Source organism: Necator americanus, chromosome III, assembly GCF_031761385.1.
Source record: "Necator americanus strain Aroian chromosome III, whole genome shotgun sequence".
NCBI lineage: Eukaryota > Metazoa > Nematoda > Chromadorea > Rhabditida > Ancylostomatidae > Necator > Necator americanus.
This window is the reverse complement of record NC_087373.1, coordinates 21,341,761-21,359,238: the sequence shown is the minus strand read 5'-3', so window position 1 is coordinate 21,359,238 and position 17,478 is coordinate 21,341,761. Positions and strand designations below refer to the sequence as shown.

The window sequence follows — 17,478 nt, the reverse complement described above, 5'->3', positions numbered from 1 at the left end:
TATTCTTTGCTTCGTTCAATTTGTTAAGCATTGTTTCTGCTCCATTGATACTGTTCAAAAAGAGAACGATGTCGTCCGTAAAACGAAGGTTCGGAAGGAATCTTCCATCAACATATGCCTTATGCCCCTTTCTTCCTAAGGTAGTGATTTATTATCCACTGCAATGCAGCCGTGAAGAGCTTCGGCGATATAGTAGCGCCTTGTCGTACCCCCTTTCCAATGGGTATGGTGAGGGGTCGGTGGAGAAGCTGTATCTTAGTGGTGCATCGATCGTAGCAATTGGCTAATGTCCTCACATACGACGCGTCCACAACTTGATCGACCAGCGCTGACAGTATTGCATTCAGGAATTCGTAGGCTTTCTCATAGTCGACGAAGTTAAGAACAAAGGGCAGGCGGTATTCCCAGCAAACCTCTTTGACCCTCGACACAGTCTGGATGTGGTCCAAGCAGCGTAACCCTTGACGGAATCCAGCTTGTTCTTGAGGCTGGGCTTCATGCAACATCCTAGATGTGCGCTACTGTAGTTCCGAAGGTCCTCTCGGTCACCTTTCTCATGGATAAGAACGGTTCTTCCACTAGTCTTCCACTAGTCTAGGATCCTTTCTTTCTGAAAATAAGACGTCATGTGCGCTGCTAGGATTACCTGAAGTGGATGGCCACCAGCCCGAAGAAAGTCTGCTGATATAAAATCAGGTGCGGGGGCTGTGCCAGGTTTCATGCTTTTGATAGCGACTCGTACTTCTGAAAGGAAAATCCTTGGTGGAGATTCACCAGTGATGGGGCTTGACACAAAAGTTAATGAACGGAAAAGGATTGAGTAGAAACTCTACGCAATGATTTCCATCTCACTACGAGAAGACGTGCGAGTCCCGTTTTCGCTCAGCAAGGCTGCTAGCGGAATATTATATTCGCGGAGATCCCTGTGGCACTTCTTTAAACTCGTTGTGCTCTGGGCTGCTTCTAGAATCTTCGTCTGCCTGTATTTCGAAAGATTATCCTGCAACGCTTTTCTGCAGTTAGTATTTGCTACTAACCGCTCAATGTGCGATGCATTCGGATCAAGCCTAAGAGTCCTTCTTTTTTCCAACAGTTCTATGGTGGTCTTCGTCTTCGAAATTCGATCCAAGTTTGTCGTGCGCGGCTTCGAAGCACGTTCAACACAGGTTCGTAATCCTCTGAGCAGCATCTCGTAGTCAACGTTTAGGTCCTCTTCAACGTGTCACCTTGGGACAAGGAGTCCTCGAGTACGCAATCGTCGTAGACGACTTCTTTTCTCCTACGTTGCCGATAGCAGATGTTTCCATCGTGTGGCCAAGTCGTATGTTTGCACGAAAGAGACGATTATCAGAACCAGTACAAAAGGGTGGTACTGCCGAAAAGTCAAGTAGACATCATCTCCGGTTGATGAATATGAGGTCGATATCCGCGCGAGCCACGCCATTGGGCGATTCTCATGTCCACCAATTATGATCTTTCTTTATGAAAAGGGAATTTCCATAAAAGAGGGGAGCGGCGGACAGCAGACCGGCGAGACGATTGCCGTTTTCCCGTCCCCTAGTCCAATTCTTCCGATCCTGTACTCCCCTTCCGTAATCTTTGCTAGTTTTGTGTTTAAGTCTCCGACAACGAATTTGTAGAAGGATTTCTCGTGGCGGATCACTTCCTACAGCTACTCGTAAAATGTATCCAATTCGGATTCATCAGCTGCTGATGTTGGTGAGTAACAGGTGATGATGCTGATGGGTTTTTGGCGCAGAAGGCGGAGGCGAAGAGTGACCAGACGAGGTGACAGGATCTCGTGAGAATCTACAGGATAGACGACAGATGGACGCACAACAAAACCAACACCATCTACATTTCGCGACGGAACCTTCTCTCCACGAATGACGAGTGTACGTCATTCATCCGTCGTCGTACGTCGCTTCTTCTGCACTCCGTCTCCTGCAGAGCAATCACGTGAAATGTGATACGCTCTGCAGCTCCGAGAAGGCCATGCAGGTCAGCGTCTGTAAACACTGTTCTCGCGTTGTAGGTACACAGTCTAAGACAGTCTCCATGGCGAGTCGGGAGTGTGTCGCCTTGGTCCAGAATCAAAGATGTCTTGAGCAACCTGAGACTTGATCGCCTCTCACCGGTTGCCATACCATCTGACTTTCTCCCAAACTAAACCGCGGCGGGCTCAGCTTTCACCACAGGTAGTCGCCCAACCTATGTGCATCAGCGAACCATCTTGTGACATTTTGCTAAGACGGTGGTGAATCTTAGCAGTTGTTTACTACTAGTTAAGCAACCAAGAAGTCGGAATGTCGGATGTGTCGAACTACTTTTCAGCTTGGGAGACCCTGCCAGAGGACGAACCTCAGCTGTGCATCGCAGTTCGACGCCCAGAGTCACCTCCACGCCACTATGAGGCGGTAAACCGTTGTGGAGGAGTAGAATATTCTGTGTCGTCAAATGAGGATTCGGCAAGGAGTCGTATATTCACGCGCTATTCCTATGACTATGACGTGGGTTTGAAAGCGGCAGGAAAGAAATATTTGGTAGAATTGTATTGTTCGGTTCACCGTAACACGTGGGACACTCGGCAGTTTGAAAATACCTCCTTTACTATCAGTGCTCCCGTTGCTTGTCGATCATTTTAAACGGACGTAACTTCGTCCATTTGCTTTTTGCGCGACTTTTTTTTATCAAAGGCCTTTCTACACGTTGGAAAGTCGGACGTTTTCTACAGAGGATTTTCTCACTGTAAAGAAGTCTATCGTGCCGGCGGCCTCCATTAGTGGTTATCTGTCGCGTGCGTCCTTGCTATTGCGTGGTATCCTGTGCAGTGGTCCAATTGTCGTCGAAAACCGTGACGGTACATCTAACATTAGTTTCTTATGCACATGGAATGAAATCAGAGGCAGAAAGCTAAGAGCTGAAACTGCTCTAGGTCCACATAAAAAATGAAGTTCTTTAACCCTCTATTTTACACGCCTACGAGCAGCGGAATAAAGGCACCTTAAATGGATTAGTGATGAAATTACCAGACGAGGTAATTCCTCACTTGTATAAGTGATCAAGTTCACTTTATTTTTATCGTTTCTGTGTCGCGAAGGTAAAAAGTTGATCGTCGAAGAAACTAGTGAACTCTACTTAGTCGTGTGTTCCTCAACTGTGCTACGGATTCGTAAAGGATGTTTAGAGCTTGCGCAGTGACATACAGACTGCTCCTGAACCCTGTCTACGCCAATACTTGAACATCTCCATTGTGGCAAATTCCGCGCTCAACCATTAGGTATGAGAGTGACAAAAAATGTTGAAAACATTTTATTTCAGTTACGGACATAACAAGCAACGTAATATGATCGGATTACCTATTTTCGAAGAAACTATATAATGGTTGTTTAACGTGTATAGAGCTGCTGTTATTGAAGATGTCCTTTTAGTTACCAAAGCCATTAGAGTTCAATATAACGTGCAGTGTAAAGAACGAAGCGCATGTCATGGATTCAGAATAGCGTACAGGGGAAGGTGCGTTGTTCAACAAAGCTCGAGTTAATTCAATAAACCGAGGAAGGGTTCGAGATTTTTTCGGAGACCCGGAGGTTGTAGAAATCTTTCCAGAATTTTTAGAAAAAATCTCAGAAAAGGTTTTCTTCCAACAAATGACAGTTGAATATTCAAGTTACCACTTATTACACACTTGCACAATTCGTCCTTCTATGAGACGCCTATCCTTAGTCGTGGCCACTGAAGGTGCAATAGGAAAACGAACTGTATATGATCTAAATTGAGAGAATTCTGCTCGCAAATCGACATTAGAGCTGAGTATGATTGGAGCAAACGGCACGAAGTTCGGTGCAGTTCTGAAAGCGGTGCGGTTAAAATCGAGGTGGAACCATCGCGAGTTCCACTCCGCTACAGTTCGCGATGGTCCCACCTCGATCCAACCGCTTCGTCCAGTGCAGCCACACACAACCTTATGTCGTTTTGACCTGACAGTAGCTTAGTTTTGGTTCAGTTTTCAAGGAAAACTCACAGATCAGGACAATCTTTTTGACACAAACAGCGCAATCTATGGAGTTGCACGAAGCAGTCCTCTTCGTTAACCTGAATGGCAGAACATTAGCGATTTTCGAGACACAACATTCTTATTGTTAACAACCTCATAGACAATTAGTGGCATCCGCTTGTGGTGCGCTATCACGGAATTGTGAGCGACGTAAAGCAGTAGCGGGAAATTGATGTTGGGGAAAATGAGTGGAAGTCCCAGAAAACGTTGCGAACAGTAGAGCCCCGATGACACATCGAAAAATTCAATCTGCAAGGCTTTAATATCCAAATCAAAAGTAGATATGTGCCAGCGTTGGTTTACAACGAATAGAGCAAAGAAAACTCTGTCAGCCATACCGTTATTTCATTTTTCTTTATTTGTTTTTGCAAAACAAATAAAGATTTGTGGGCGAACAGAATCCAGGGAAAAGGAAGTAAAGACTGACATGTTCATGGATTGAAACGGTAGTACAGTCCATTGCTAGAAGTGTGGTTGTAAAGACAATGATTTTCGCTGAAGCTTCAGCAAAATTTGGAAACTTAAGTTTTGATTTCTGTTCTTATTCTTATTCTGTTTAATTAAAGATTTTCAAAACTTAAGTTTTGAACATCTTTAATTAAACAGATAAGAATTTCTACGAAGGAGAAAGTTCTAGAGGTAGTAAAAGAGAAGTATCTCCTTTCTTAGCAGCGATAACTTCAGCGCAACCTAACAAATAAGAAAATTTTTCAAAAGGAGACAGTTGTAAAGGTGTTCAGGTTTAGAAGCATGAAGGGAGCAGCAGCTTTAGATATCCATACTGTTAATCTAATTCTAACACAGCCCGCAACTGCTCGATTCGCTAACAAGAAGTTCTATACCACAAAATACTACACAGACTGTTTCAGTTTCCTTCTTCTTTCTGTTTTGTTCGTTTCTTGTTCTTGTTTCTTGTTCATCGGATACTCCCAATCCCCATATCCAAAGCAAAAGTATTATGCGTTCACAGCAACTGAACGAGGAATTCTCGACAAACCATTTCAACAAACCTGCACATAGCCTCTAATGCTGATAATTTGGATACAGAAAATTCCTGACAACGAACCTACTGGCCCAAAATGGTTCTTCAAGCCGAAAGAAATGCATTTGCTACACGAGACTCTGAATGGATATAACTTAAAGGCATCACTCCACGAATCTGAGGTGGTACGTATTTCAGGTGGAGTATTCGTATACGGGATGGGAGACTATGGAGAGGGGGTGATTCCGCCCATTTCTTCCTAATTGCCGTAAAAATGAAGATAAGAAAATAATATAAATATAAGAAAATATAAAAAATATAAATATAATAGAAAATATAAATATATAAGAAAATAAGATAAGAAAGATAAGAAAAAAATGAAGAAAAATGAAGATACGGCTTCAGGCGTTCTGGCGGACTATTTTCTACAAGGAGTTCGACTGGAGCGCGCCAGCCTTGTGCGGCACCGCATCTTCTGGGCCGTTTTTTGCGGCAATTAGGAAGAAATGGTCGGAATCACCTCCCTCCCTTTGGTCTCCCATCCCGTATACGAATACTCCACCTGAAATCTGCACCACCTCAGATTCGGGGGGTGATGCCTTTAACTGACCTCATCAACAAAGCTGCGGTTAGTTGTGAAACATTAGATACCTCGTACCTCATATTTAGCTGCCACACATAAATTTAGAAGTTACAATCACTTCAAAAACTCTCGAGTTTGTCGTGAGTTGTAGTCAAAGAGTACTGGTGCGGGGATAACTTAGATTTTTGGCTATGTCGTAGCTGGAGAAACATGCACAGCTGACTGTACAAATCCGGACAACCCATCGAGATGAAAGAAGTACTTAACTATCACATTGGGTCTCCGAACATGACTTTTCCTGTAGCAGCTAACCACTGCGTGTCGATGATCTTAGACCGGTATATAGCTTACCCGAGCCTTATGACCAATATCATAGCGAAACATTACGTTAAAAAAGCTCTACTTACTCAGTTACTCAGACGAACCGTCCTCACTAAACTTGCGGGCCCCAGTATCTTTTGCAATCGTTTCTTTCCATCGCTATTGTCGTCCAAGGTGTTCTCAAATTTCTTGAGTGCCATTGACGAGGTGCTTGAGCAGTATCCCGCTAAGCTTTCATTCTGTCCATCCATGTAGGGAACGCCACATCTTGGTTGGTTGGCGACCTCTCTCGAGTGCGTTTAGCGTTTCTTGGGATCCACTCTAGCGTTCTTTTAGTCCATTTATCGTCGGATTTTCTCATAATGTGACCAGTACATTTATGCTTTGCTTTCGATATATTTTCTGCTGGGTCGCGAAGACAGGGCTCTCAAGGGCTTTGTGGGTAGTAAATAGTTTCCTAGACGTGTGAACAGTGCCTCTCCACGTGTACGCTGCGTAAGAGGGCTCTGGAAGAACTGTTGAATTGAAGAGATGGGCACGGAAATCTTGGTCTGTCAGTTGTTCTGTAGCTTCCCTGACGTGTGCGAATGCTACTCACCATTTACCACCTATTCAGTTCTTCATTCATGTCGTTCTCCATATACATAGAATGTCAGAACTAGAAGTATGAGAGAGTTTCCACGATTTGCGACATATCAAGTTGTACTCCTCTACCCTCGCAGTAAACTTTTTCATGAACTGTGTCTTATTGCGGCTTATTCGTAATCCTCTTCTCTCCTCTGTTTTGTTTAATTGTTTTAACATCGTCTCTGCTTCGCTGGTGTTTCTAAAGAGAGTGACGTCGTCCGCAAAACAAAGAGGAACGAATCTTTGTTTGGCGCTTTTCTAACGGCGCCTTTACAGGGGTGTTTGCAATGGAGGATAGCGATACACCTTGCGCAGTAGGCATGGCAGGTGTTCCTGTTAAGCTTAGCGGTCGCGCCGATCTCCGATTCGAGGTTGGTTCGCCTGTACCAGAGTGTTTATTTTACGGAATTTGTGTGCATTCCTGGTGAGGTAGAAGCCTACAATATTATTTTGGGCGAGGACTTTCTTAGTCGATTGCCACTGTGGAGTATAAATCATAGAAACCGTACATTTTATATGGCCAATCACCGTATCTTATGCAACGCTCCGACACCAGACTCTGCCAACCTTACAAACGGCGTTGAAGAAATTCCCGTGCGAGTCGTCGAGACTATAGTCTTGACGCCTAGCGCGGAAACTTTTGTCCCCTGCTATTCTGAAGTTGCTGACCATTCCTCGCTTGTTCTCTCCTCTCAGTCTAGCCACCTGAGTGACCGCTCGGTAATGGTCACTCCAATACTCTTTAACGTAGGTGCGACGCGGTTGTTGGTCTCTGACCTCTCGGCCAAGGCCGAGATCCTATATAAGGGAAAGCAGGTTTCCTTCGGCGGATCGACCGAGAGACCACTATGGAAACTATGGAAAGTTTTGCGATAACTACTTTTCCTTCCTAGCACACATTCGGTAGCAGGTAACGTTTGTAATGTGGCGGCATGTCCGGAAGTCTCGAAGCAGGAGCAGGAGCGTCAGCAGTTGCTTGCGATGAATTCAGTGATCGCATTTCACGTGATGCGTATTACTTAGGATCCTATGAAGAGACCGAGATAGTTATTAAGACAACCACCGGAACTCCTCCTTCGCGCTTTAGACCCCCGCGAATTCCGGTAAAATTTCAGAAAGAGCTCGATGAGTACATTAACAAACTGCTTCGAGCAGGTCGCATAGTAGAGAGCGATACTCCTTGGATTCATAAAACAGTGTTAGTAAAGAAGAAGGACGGTTCTCTTCGAGTCTGTCTCGATTTTCATGTCCATTTAACGAGATTACCATCCCTGACCATTACCAGTTGCCCCGAATCGAGGATATACTTGCTAACATAGTGGGTCATAAATACTATACGACATTGGACCTAGCGTCAGGTTATATGCATTTTTTGTTATCGCCTGAGAGTCAAGAAAAATGTGGGTGGGCAGCCCACCGTGGAGTGTACCAGTTTGTTTACCTTTCTTTTGGCTTCGAAAATGCCGGAGCTTACTTCTCTCGAGCTATGCCTCGTAGATTGGTTGGTTTGGAAGCCAACTGTTTTGCGTACCTAGACGATATTCTCGTCTTTAAATTCCGAGCCATTTGGCCTCCCTTAGGAAGGTCCTTTATCGCTTTCGTTTGTTTAAGATAAAGGTCTCGGGTAAGAAACTGACAGAAATTGCGCAATCAAAGATTTCTTTCTTGGGTCAGTTTCTTGGGTTGGGATTTCGGGCAATTCCTATAGCCCCGCCGACCGCAACCTGAGGGCAGTTCGAGAGTTTCTCATACTTTCCACGATCAAAGAGGTTGAAGCCTTCATTGACATGGCGAATTTCTTCCGTAAATTCATAGCGAACTTCTCCTCAATCGCCGCGTCCCTTGCTGGGGTCGTGTGATCACGTGTTGGGCCAGCTTCCTAATTGCCATTGTGCCTGCAGCAGACCTCGCTTTTTCGAAAACAAGTAGTTGTTGTCTCGGCCGGTGAGTTATTTGTAATTATGTAAGTATGTAAATATATTATAGGCAAATATTTGTATATATATATATATATATCGGGTCGTGCAGCGGGTTATTTGTAAATATATAGAAGTCCGGGACGGACTTCAAGTAAGGGGGTGTAAGTGATATGTGTAATGCGCTCTATCGCAAGTTCATCGATACTGTAATATTCCCTTTAGGGGCGGAGACCTCTATCACAAGAGGCGGGGCAACCTCGCGGCTGGGTTCATAAGAGCCCACGCCTGGAGCACACCCTAGCCATCGGACACCTGCAGACGAAGGACCGATCAAGGACGCTTGGGACGACGACACCAAGGACCGCATCGTTAGCCTGAATCTCTCGAAGGTGCTCCCGGTGGAAGCGGAGGCCAGATCACCTATCAGAGATAAGGCTTTTTCCTTGCGTGGGTCGAGAGCTGCTTCTACTGCGCGACACTTATTGAAGTATGTTGTCTGCCCTTCCATTATACTGCCAGCAATGAAAATAAGACTTGTTTACTGTGCAACCGAGGCGATTTGTAGTCGCCGTCAATCACTAGTCTGCCCGCGGGGTTTTGTCAGAGTACTGGCGCCAGTGAAAATTAATAAATATCGACCCTTATCCAATTAATTAATGTCGACCGTTGATCAGTGGAATTTAGCAGCAACCGCATTTCATACATAACGTATATGTACATACGTAATGGGACAGGAAGCTGTGAGCAGAGCGGCTCTTCTACCATTGCATATCGAACATCTAAACGTTCTGGTTTGAAGTTAAGGTTGCGGTCAAGGTGGCACTACCCCTTTCCGCCCTGATGATCATTCTCAGCAACTTCTGCGTGTTTCATCGCGCTTATTAAACTGTGTGAGCAGTCGGCGGCGCGCTGACACAGGCAAATCCAAAAATCGTTTGCCCTACCATCCTGCCTAACCAGGGAAGCTAAGCAAAGTTGAGTTTGTGTTTTTTATTCAGATTGGAGACAGCTTGGGAATCCCAGATGTCGTAAGCTATTTCTCCGCATTAAATGAATGGAGGACCCAAAAATAGAAGTTTTTACAACAACAGGACTTATAACACAAATATGGAGGGATCGAGTACGCCATCTAATCAGTCAGCTGCTGCTGCAACGTTGTGAAGGACTTATAACACAAATATGGAGGGATCGAGTACGCCATCTAATCAGTCAGCTGCTGCTGCAACGTTGTGAAATAAATCGAAATTTCTAGACAACAGATTGAAATCATTTACAGTGAACATATTTCATAAGTATACAATTCTAAAATCGTTCACCAATTCACTAGCAAAAAAATGGTTCAGTGCAACGATTAATCCCGTACGTAACTACGTAACTTGGAAGACGGTCTCCTACTATTGTCATAATACAGCGACAGTGGAACCATTTTTTTCAACCCATATTCAAATCAGGCACTCCAAGCTACTAATTTTCTGTTTAAATTGGAATTGAGCACGTATGGGAAGTAGCACTCGGTACGTCATCCCATTTGGATAAAATTCTTTAATCGAGACTGACGCACGAAGCAGTACATAACAAAAATAAAACAATGCATGCTTTTTACGTACCTCTGAAGACTGAGGCTTGAGTAACGTACAAAGAAAAAGGTACCCTGATACCTTAAACCACTTACAGTCAAGACGCTGAAGTAAATGTAAAGAGCGATAGCTGTGAAGATGAAGTCGTGGTTTGTGTTGTAGAACCTCCTCTGTATTCCATAAAGCACCAGTTTGCACAGCGTAAATAAGTCTCTCGCATACGGATAAAACACAACACAGGACAGCATGAAGGCAGACCCGTTTAAAAAGGGCGAAGGTTGAAGTAGCGTAGAAAGTAGGAGTTTTCTGGAAATGTCATCTCGCAAATTTGTATGACATTATAGAAGAATATGTAGAGGATGCTGTAGACGGCAATTTAAGCGAATAATCAAAATAGTCTTTGAAAACTCAAGTAGCAGATCATGAATGCTTCTTGAAAGTAATTAGTCGCATGAAAAGCGCACAGTGGTAACGTTAAGAGGTTCTTAGCACACTGTAAGTTTCACGAGAACAAATCTGAGTTCTTCTACAGCTTGTTCCTTAGAAATGAAGGGTCAGAAACCTAACGCAATCCCATAACAAAGGCCTCCTTGCCTTCCTTTAATGAAATTGGTCGGAATCATAAGTTCAATTTTGCAATCACCCACTTTTAGAACAATGATTATACCAACGGTAATGCACTTGAAAGTGCCTCCGTACAAAAACCGTCCAGGTTCAGTCACAAACTTTTCCCTCGCGTAATCCTTAGATGCTTTGTAGAGGGTGAATAAACCTTCATAATCCTTGACCACTCTTCTGAATCTTTTAATGTAAAGGATAATAAAGAGAAGGTATTCTCGACGGCGCGCAAGTATCCGACTTTCTTGTTGTTGAAGGTAGCTTCATGATGAAACTGAGAATGTTGGGATATCTTCATGAAAAGATAAGAGCAACGGTATAGTTCATTAGCGGGAGCATGATTGCGCACGATTCTTCCTAGTGATCCAGGAAAAGGTTTGTTATGTAGATTTGTGTGACTTCGCCTTCTCCTCCATGTATTTGTGAACTACACCAGCATCACTACCTATACGCGGGGAGATCCCTACATCGTCAATTTCGTGACATGCTGCCTTTGAATCGAGAGACGAAAGAAATAGCGTTCTTGTGCGTTCAGTTACATGTGCAGCCGAGGGATATTAGAAAGTGAATGCAGTGATTTTGCAGATTTTCCACCATCTCTGGTCAGAATAAATTCTGCATATCAAAAATTACTATACTGATGGAGCAAACAATTTTTCGAACCACTACAACTCACTAGAATCACGTGCACTCCTTGGAGTATTAAGGAGTTTAGAATGGCTTTCGGTTGGTGGTTTCCCAAGTTCAAGGCAACATACCACGAATCTAGGGTGGTACGGATTTCAGGTGGAGTATCCGTATGCGTGGTCGTAGATTATGGAGACCGGGGTGGTTCCGCTCATCTCTCCCTGAATCACTGCAAGCAGCCGGCCCCTGAATGCTGTTTTGTAGGATGCCTTTTATTCCAGCGCGCCACCCTTGCACGCGTAGCGTCCCTTACTGCTTATCGGGGCAGTCTGAAATGGAGCATTGCAATAGATGGCGTCGTACAAAACAGAATTCCGGAGGCGGCTGTTTGCAGTGATGCAGGGAGAGATGAGCGGAACTACCTCCGTCTTCATAATCTACGACCCCGTATACAGCTTCTCCACCTGAAATTCGCACCACCTCAAATTCGTGGTATGCTGCCTTTACGGAACACCGGAAGAACCTCTATCTTATGGGAACTATACTATGGTTTTTTCCGGCCTGGTCCTCGATAAAGAGAGCAGTCCTTTAGAGCGCTCATTAGCATGTCACAATGCCCAGAGTGCCAGTATTTATCAACACCTATCCTCCCTTCATTGTAGGCTCCAGGACAAACGCCACCTACGGCAGAGATGATCTTTCAATTCCGCTTTTCAAGTAAAAGGGCTGCAACTAACCTGATCACATATGGTAATCCCAGAGCAAAGCCGATGTGGTGCCCTGGTGAGGCTTGCTTTGCAAGGCACCTTGGTCGCCTAGGTTATGAAATAGCGGATGTGTTGTATAGGCGCGGATAAATTTAGGATTTGCCCACCTGCTTACTAAAATGACTTCAATTTTATATGTGATAATGCGCAAGATGGAAAAAACGATGCCGAGGAAGATGGCTTGTCGCTGGTCGAAACATTCCTCTATTCGCTGAGTTGAACTGGAACTGAATTCTTCACTTCAGAAAGTGATATTAATCCTTACAACTCACTTGACGTGGAAGCAGCTTTGCCGTATCGACTCCTCGAAACACACATTCAGCAGCCCGGTGAAAATGAGGAGACCGACACCCAACGCAGCTCTTGCCATGCTTTTGAAAAAGCAAAGGAACCTGTTTGGGGTAAACATCCTTTGCAAAGGTTTTTTGAAAATTTCTGAAATAGCTGTCGGAGATAACAAATCTCACGAACTTCGGTTGCGGAACAGCAAGAAGCTGAATGGCAAGAAAAGTTAGCAGTTGTTAATGCACCCAATCCTACGAGGCAACGAAAACTTAACAAGGAATAAACAAAACAGGCGTTTAATTGAAGTGTAGTAATTATATTGGTGCAGCTGGAGATCATCAATCATTGATATTCGGCAGTTTCAAATATTTTCAGTGATGGCTTTTTTTCGGCAGAAGATAACGTTTGGGGCGTTCTATAGTTTGCAGATACAGCAATGAAATATCCTCCTCAGATCAATAATCAAAAGTGAACAGGTCTGTTCGTTTTATAATTTCGATAAATTATATGAAGAGTTACGAGAGCTAGCGAATACCTACGAATCCTAACTCCAATCTTGAAGGCATGTTCACTCATTTGGCCCACAAATGTTTTGTGGGCCAAGTGAGGAACATTCTTACAGGATAGTAACGAGCACTTGTACACAAATACAACGACTTTTTAAGAATGGCGCTACCGTGCCTACACATCCAGATCAGTGGAGATGGAGAACACCGGCGTGGAGGAGGGCGTTCTTTCCTACGAAATCGGTTGCAGCGCGCCACCTTGCGACGTGCCGCGTCCACGTGCGAACGGTCGAATATTGATGAGGTCTTCTCGCTAACTTATTCAAGTAAAACTAATGAATAGGATGCTGAGGGAACTGGAACATGTACAAAGGTGCGCGTTTTAACGTACTTCGTAGGAACTAGAGCTGTTCCCACGCCGTTTTTACGACAATTAGCAGAGATGAGCGGAATCACACCACGCCAATCTACTGCCGCATCCTTGACTTTTCCCGTGGATACTCACACCACGTCAGATTCGTGGGAAAATCAGTGTGGAGTGGAATATTAATTATTGAAAAAAATTCTTGTGGGAGACACAAGTCGAAAGACCCGAAGTACAGAGAACAGACTTCAAGGTGAAGTTTAATTTGAAGTAAAAAAAAACTCTAAACTGTGTTACTCTCCACTCTGATTGCCGTAGATTCCGCCTGAGTAGACTTGAGCTCTTGGGAAAATGTAACGAAGCTAAGGCTACTACTGCTAATGATTCCAGTTCTTTTGAGTTTACTATCGACATTCACTTCCTACAAATATTCTGAAGAATCTATCGCTTATATGACGCCGAGAAAAGAAAAATAGAGAGGAACACGCTTCGAAACGATATCACATATAGTGATCCTCCCATTTTTGCGAGAATGCAAGCGCTCAACTTTTTATTGTATTTTTTGTTTTGATTGAATTGCGAGCTATTCGGAGCACATCCAAACGAAAAGTAAAGGTGGAGAAACTACATATTCTCCTCACCACCTGACATGATATAATATGAAAGTGAGAGAAATGGATTTGATGTAATGTATCTGCGATTTAAAAAAGACAGACAAAAAAGACAAACCGTGATTAATCACTGAGAACAACACAGGCAGGAAAAGAACAACAATGTTCAATTTGCTGAAAAGTGCGAAAAAAATACATTATTCAATTCATTGATGTAACATGTTCGAAGATTGTGGTGAAGCGGTGAAGATGAAGCGTACGTTGGGGCTTTCCCTCTCTCAACAGGGGTTCGTAAGGAGGGAGTGGGAGCAGGAGGCAGTTGTAAGGAATCGCATTCGATACTTGTCTTTGAAACAAAATGATAATATTTAAATAAGTGACTGAGAAAGATTTGATTCTTGTACAGCAAAAACAGTTCAACTAGGATGAGGCTACAAATGGCACACAAAATGATTGAAAAAATCTTGTTTTTTATCATTCAAATGATGAAACTGGTGAGTTCGTTGAGCCAATCTTGACTATGGACGACGTAGCATTTTCTTGCTTCTCTGAAACCAGTCGTGATGACGTCGAGGTCGCATCTCTGCCCAAACCAGTGGAAAATCACATTCAATATTTACAATCACTCCAATATGAGGACAAACCAGCGAACACTTTGACAGATATGTTGCACCATAAATGATGTGATGAAAGAAGTTGTGATTGTCATGAAAACTCAAGTAAATCGTTTGAAGGGCACGTAACTGTCTAAAAATTTCGAAGTTTTTCGAAAATTAATTTACTACTACAAAAAAATCAATTTCCCTTTCGCGTTAATGCTCAACTCTATTTCTACTTATATGAATTTGTTCTAGATATTGTTCATTATATTGTATTATTTTACTTTTATTTTCTAATTTGTCAATTTCTTACGGAACTTTTTGGAACTTCATATTCATATTCATATTTTATTTATTTATTGACATTCACATTTAATCTTTTATTACTTGCTACAGGAGCGACTACATTAGAGAGAATGTGAACAGAGGGAGAAGCATGGTGGGTTTTGGAGATGTTCCTCCTTAACTAGACTTGACGCTAATTGCGGCTCATGTAGCTGAGATATCACAACGAGGGCGCTTAGCTACGGAAAGAAGAACCTGAAATCAGCGCGACAACACGCTCAAAAGGAGCGAGAAAGATTCGATTCAATTACGTAGAAGTCTTATTCGGAGGAATAAACGTCGTTATACTAGGGTTCGGCAAATCAATGATTTGTGGCTTCGGCGGGTTCTAATCAACCAGAGATAACTACGTTTCTGCAAGTTCAAGCTTCTTGGAAAATTTAAATGTTCGAAGTATGTCTACGAGCGTATGGCACGTATGCACTTGTATCGGATAAGCATTAGATAATCACAGTGGTTTTTTTTTTGTGAAGTTTGATGAATTTTTCGGAAATGTTGTTGAAAGTGGTCTTCTGTAGCTGAATACAAGTTTACGACATGGAGATGCGCATAGCATAGTCTGAGTGTTACGTGCTCGCGTCGGCTCTGCGTTGAAGCTACTCAGGTCCCCTGGTGTCGACAGCCAGACACTAAGTCTTGCAGGATGTGAAACAGTGAATAGGTGAATTCTGTGCGAGTTGCCGATCGAGAAAGTTGGACAAAACCATATTTAAGGACGACACGTCCCGGCGAAAATGCGGATAACCGCGTCAGGTGAAAATCCCAGGCCGCCGATTAATTTAAAAAATTAAAATTTATTTTAAATTAAATTTACTCATCTCCAAAAGTAATAACTTATCATCTTCTCTGCCTTGGACTGTTTACCGCATTATCGGAGCCTTCGTTTTTTCCGTGGATCGAGAGCTAAGAGGTAGGTATACTCAGAAGTTGGCAGCCTTGAAATCGTGATCTAGTTTATTTTGGCTACGTCACATTTTGTAGCTTGATATATCTAATGAATATAAAGGCATTTTCACACTTCGGTGACCTGTGAAAATTTGTAACATTACAGGAATTGAAACCATGTGTGACGATATCTTTAATAATATAGTGTACCTTCGGTCATGTAAGGTACGAAGGATACTGACAATGACGAAAGAAAACCAAGATGTTTATTTTATCCAGATTTTCAAAAAACATCCGCATGAAGGAGTTATTTTAGATTATTTTATTTGTTTTTATTAGCAGGAAATATTACTTGGATCAAACAATCCAGGATAATTTTGACTAATTGGCTAAATGGATGATGACATACATGCTCTGTCTCCACCGTGTGTGTTCACTTTTGCTGAGCTAAAAAATGTTGGGCCCAGATCGGCACCACAAAGAATGCAGGACTGCTTTACGTTGACGCTTCATGGCGCCGAGGTCAATGATATTTCAAGTGGGATCAGTCAAGCATTCTTGTTTTCAAAGAATTCTTTTTAGTAGTCAGTCGTGTTAATTGCGGTAGTCTTCGATTTCATTCTCTTGTGTTAGAGGCCACGAAGTTGGCTGAACACAGAATTTTGATCCCCATCAGTTTTGAAACAGCCTACCTTTTGCTGAGAAACACATAGCGACCTACTTGTGAACTGGTCAGGAACTTCGCATATCCACGAAGGAGTATAGCTAGCTGCTCTATCATGAGTCCTACAAATATAAAGGTGGTAGCAAAGTCAGAGAAATTGACATTTTAGCAGTACACAACTAAACTTCATCCAATTTTATACACTTTGCAACGGAAATGCATTTGAGATATCCCAGAATGATAAATCACACCTTTAAAGGCAGCGTATCACGAAATTGACGATGTTGTGATCTCTACGACAAAGATGCGGTGCGGGTGTGCTTTACAAATATAGGTGTGATCAAGCTCAATTTTTCCTAATAAATCAGAAAAAAAACCATTTGAAGCACCTTTGGTTACATCCAGCCTCTGCTGCTTAACTAAGGACAAGATTTCTGGCGTTAATCAGTCCGCTTGGAATGGCGCCCCACGTTCACTTCAATTCAGAATCGTTTGAGGTTCCTAACTGGCCTATACAATGACCTGCAGTGGCTAGCCGATGTGTAAAGTCAGTCTTTTTACCCTCCCGGACAAGTCTGGTACCAATTTGTCGAGCCCGGAGGGATGGAAGGCTTGATGAGCACTAGGGCGGATTCGAACCTCTGGTCGATTGTGCAATCAGCGGAACCTCTAACCGCTACACTACACCCGACCCTCTAAGTCGCATCGTTTGAAATTCGGGATCCCACAGGGCCGTTTTACCTTTCTATGAGTTACTAGGTGGAGTTGAGTTGATCACACTCATAGTTGTGGACTACACCGCTACCCCACCTCCCTCCTACTCACAAAGAGACACCATCAATTTCATGATAATTGTTTTCTTTAGTAGAGCCGTACACGAGGTTGTTATAGTCCTTTATTCGTGGCTAACGTTTCGGCAATATCGCCTTCTTCAGAGCCTGAAAGGGGTGAAATCGAACGTGACTAATCCGATCAAACGCCTTATCCGCCCAACAAAGAAAGTCCTACGTTAACCGTTGGGTCTCATAGCTATCTGTGAAAGAAAACATCGTACCTTAGCATCAGCTGACTATCCTGCCACTGCTAGATACCTGATGTGAGGTGACTAGCGCAATCAAATATCAGCCTTAAATAAGGCGCG

General features: G+C 43.2%; 5 protein-coding genes across 6 annotated transcripts; 1 reads left to right on the top strand and 4 right to left on the bottom strand.

Annotated features, from left to right (window-relative positions):
* Nucleotides 1-119: 119 nt before the first annotated feature.
* Nucleotides 120-506, bottom strand: RB195_010368 (uncharacterized protein; the record flags this gene model as incomplete). Its single annotated transcript, XM_064191340.1, has 1 exon — nucleotides 120-506. The coding sequence occupies one exon, from the start codon at nucleotides 504-506 to the stop codon at nucleotides 120-122; it is 387 nt and encodes a 128-aa protein (XP_064048923.1).
* Nucleotides 507-829: 323 nt separating this feature from the next.
* On the bottom strand, nucleotides 830-1,189 carry RB195_010367 (uncharacterized protein; the record flags this gene model as incomplete). The annotated part of the gene is made up of 2 exons (XM_064191339.1): nucleotides 830-980; nucleotides 1,038-1,189. The coding sequence occupies 2 exons, from the start codon at nucleotides 1,187-1,189 to the stop codon at nucleotides 830-832; spliced, it is 303 nt and encodes a 100-aa protein (XP_064048922.1).
* Nucleotides 1,190-1,854: 665 nt separating this feature from the next.
* RB195_010366 (uncharacterized protein) lies at nucleotides 1,855-2,145 on the bottom strand (the record flags this gene model as incomplete). Its single annotated transcript, XM_064191338.1, has 1 exon — nucleotides 1,855-2,145. The coding sequence occupies one exon, from the start codon at nucleotides 2,143-2,145 to the stop codon at nucleotides 1,855-1,857; it is 291 nt and encodes a 96-aa protein (XP_064048921.1).
* Nucleotides 2,146-2,306: 161 nt separating this feature from the next.
* Nucleotides 2,307-2,645, top strand: RB195_010365 (uncharacterized protein; the record flags this gene model as incomplete). The annotated part of the gene is made up of 1 exon (XM_064191337.1): nucleotides 2,307-2,645. One exon carries the CDS (start codon nucleotides 2,307-2,309, stop codon nucleotides 2,643-2,645), a length of 339 nt encoding a protein of 112 aa, XP_064048920.1.
* Nucleotides 2,646-3,670: 1,025 nt separating this feature from the next.
* On the bottom strand, nucleotides 3,671-12,448 carry RB195_010364 (uncharacterized protein; the record flags this gene model as incomplete). 2 transcript variants are annotated; one of them, XM_064191336.1, is made up of 7 exons in its annotated part: nucleotides 3,671-3,770; nucleotides 4,025-4,095; nucleotides 4,151-4,306; nucleotides 10,162-10,372; nucleotides 12,049-12,126; nucleotides 12,186-12,299; nucleotides 12,351-12,448. In XM_064191336.1, 7 exons carry the CDS (start codon nucleotides 12,446-12,448, stop codon nucleotides 3,671-3,673), a joined length of 828 nt encoding a protein of 275 aa, XP_064048918.1. The 2 variants fall into 2 exon arrangements, with proteins under 2 accessions (XP_064048918.1, XP_064048919.1); XM_064191335.1 differs by lacking the exon at nucleotides 3,671-3,770 and having other exon boundaries at nucleotides 4,021-4,095.
* Between the last annotated feature and the right edge of the window lie 5,030 nt (nucleotides 12,449-17,478).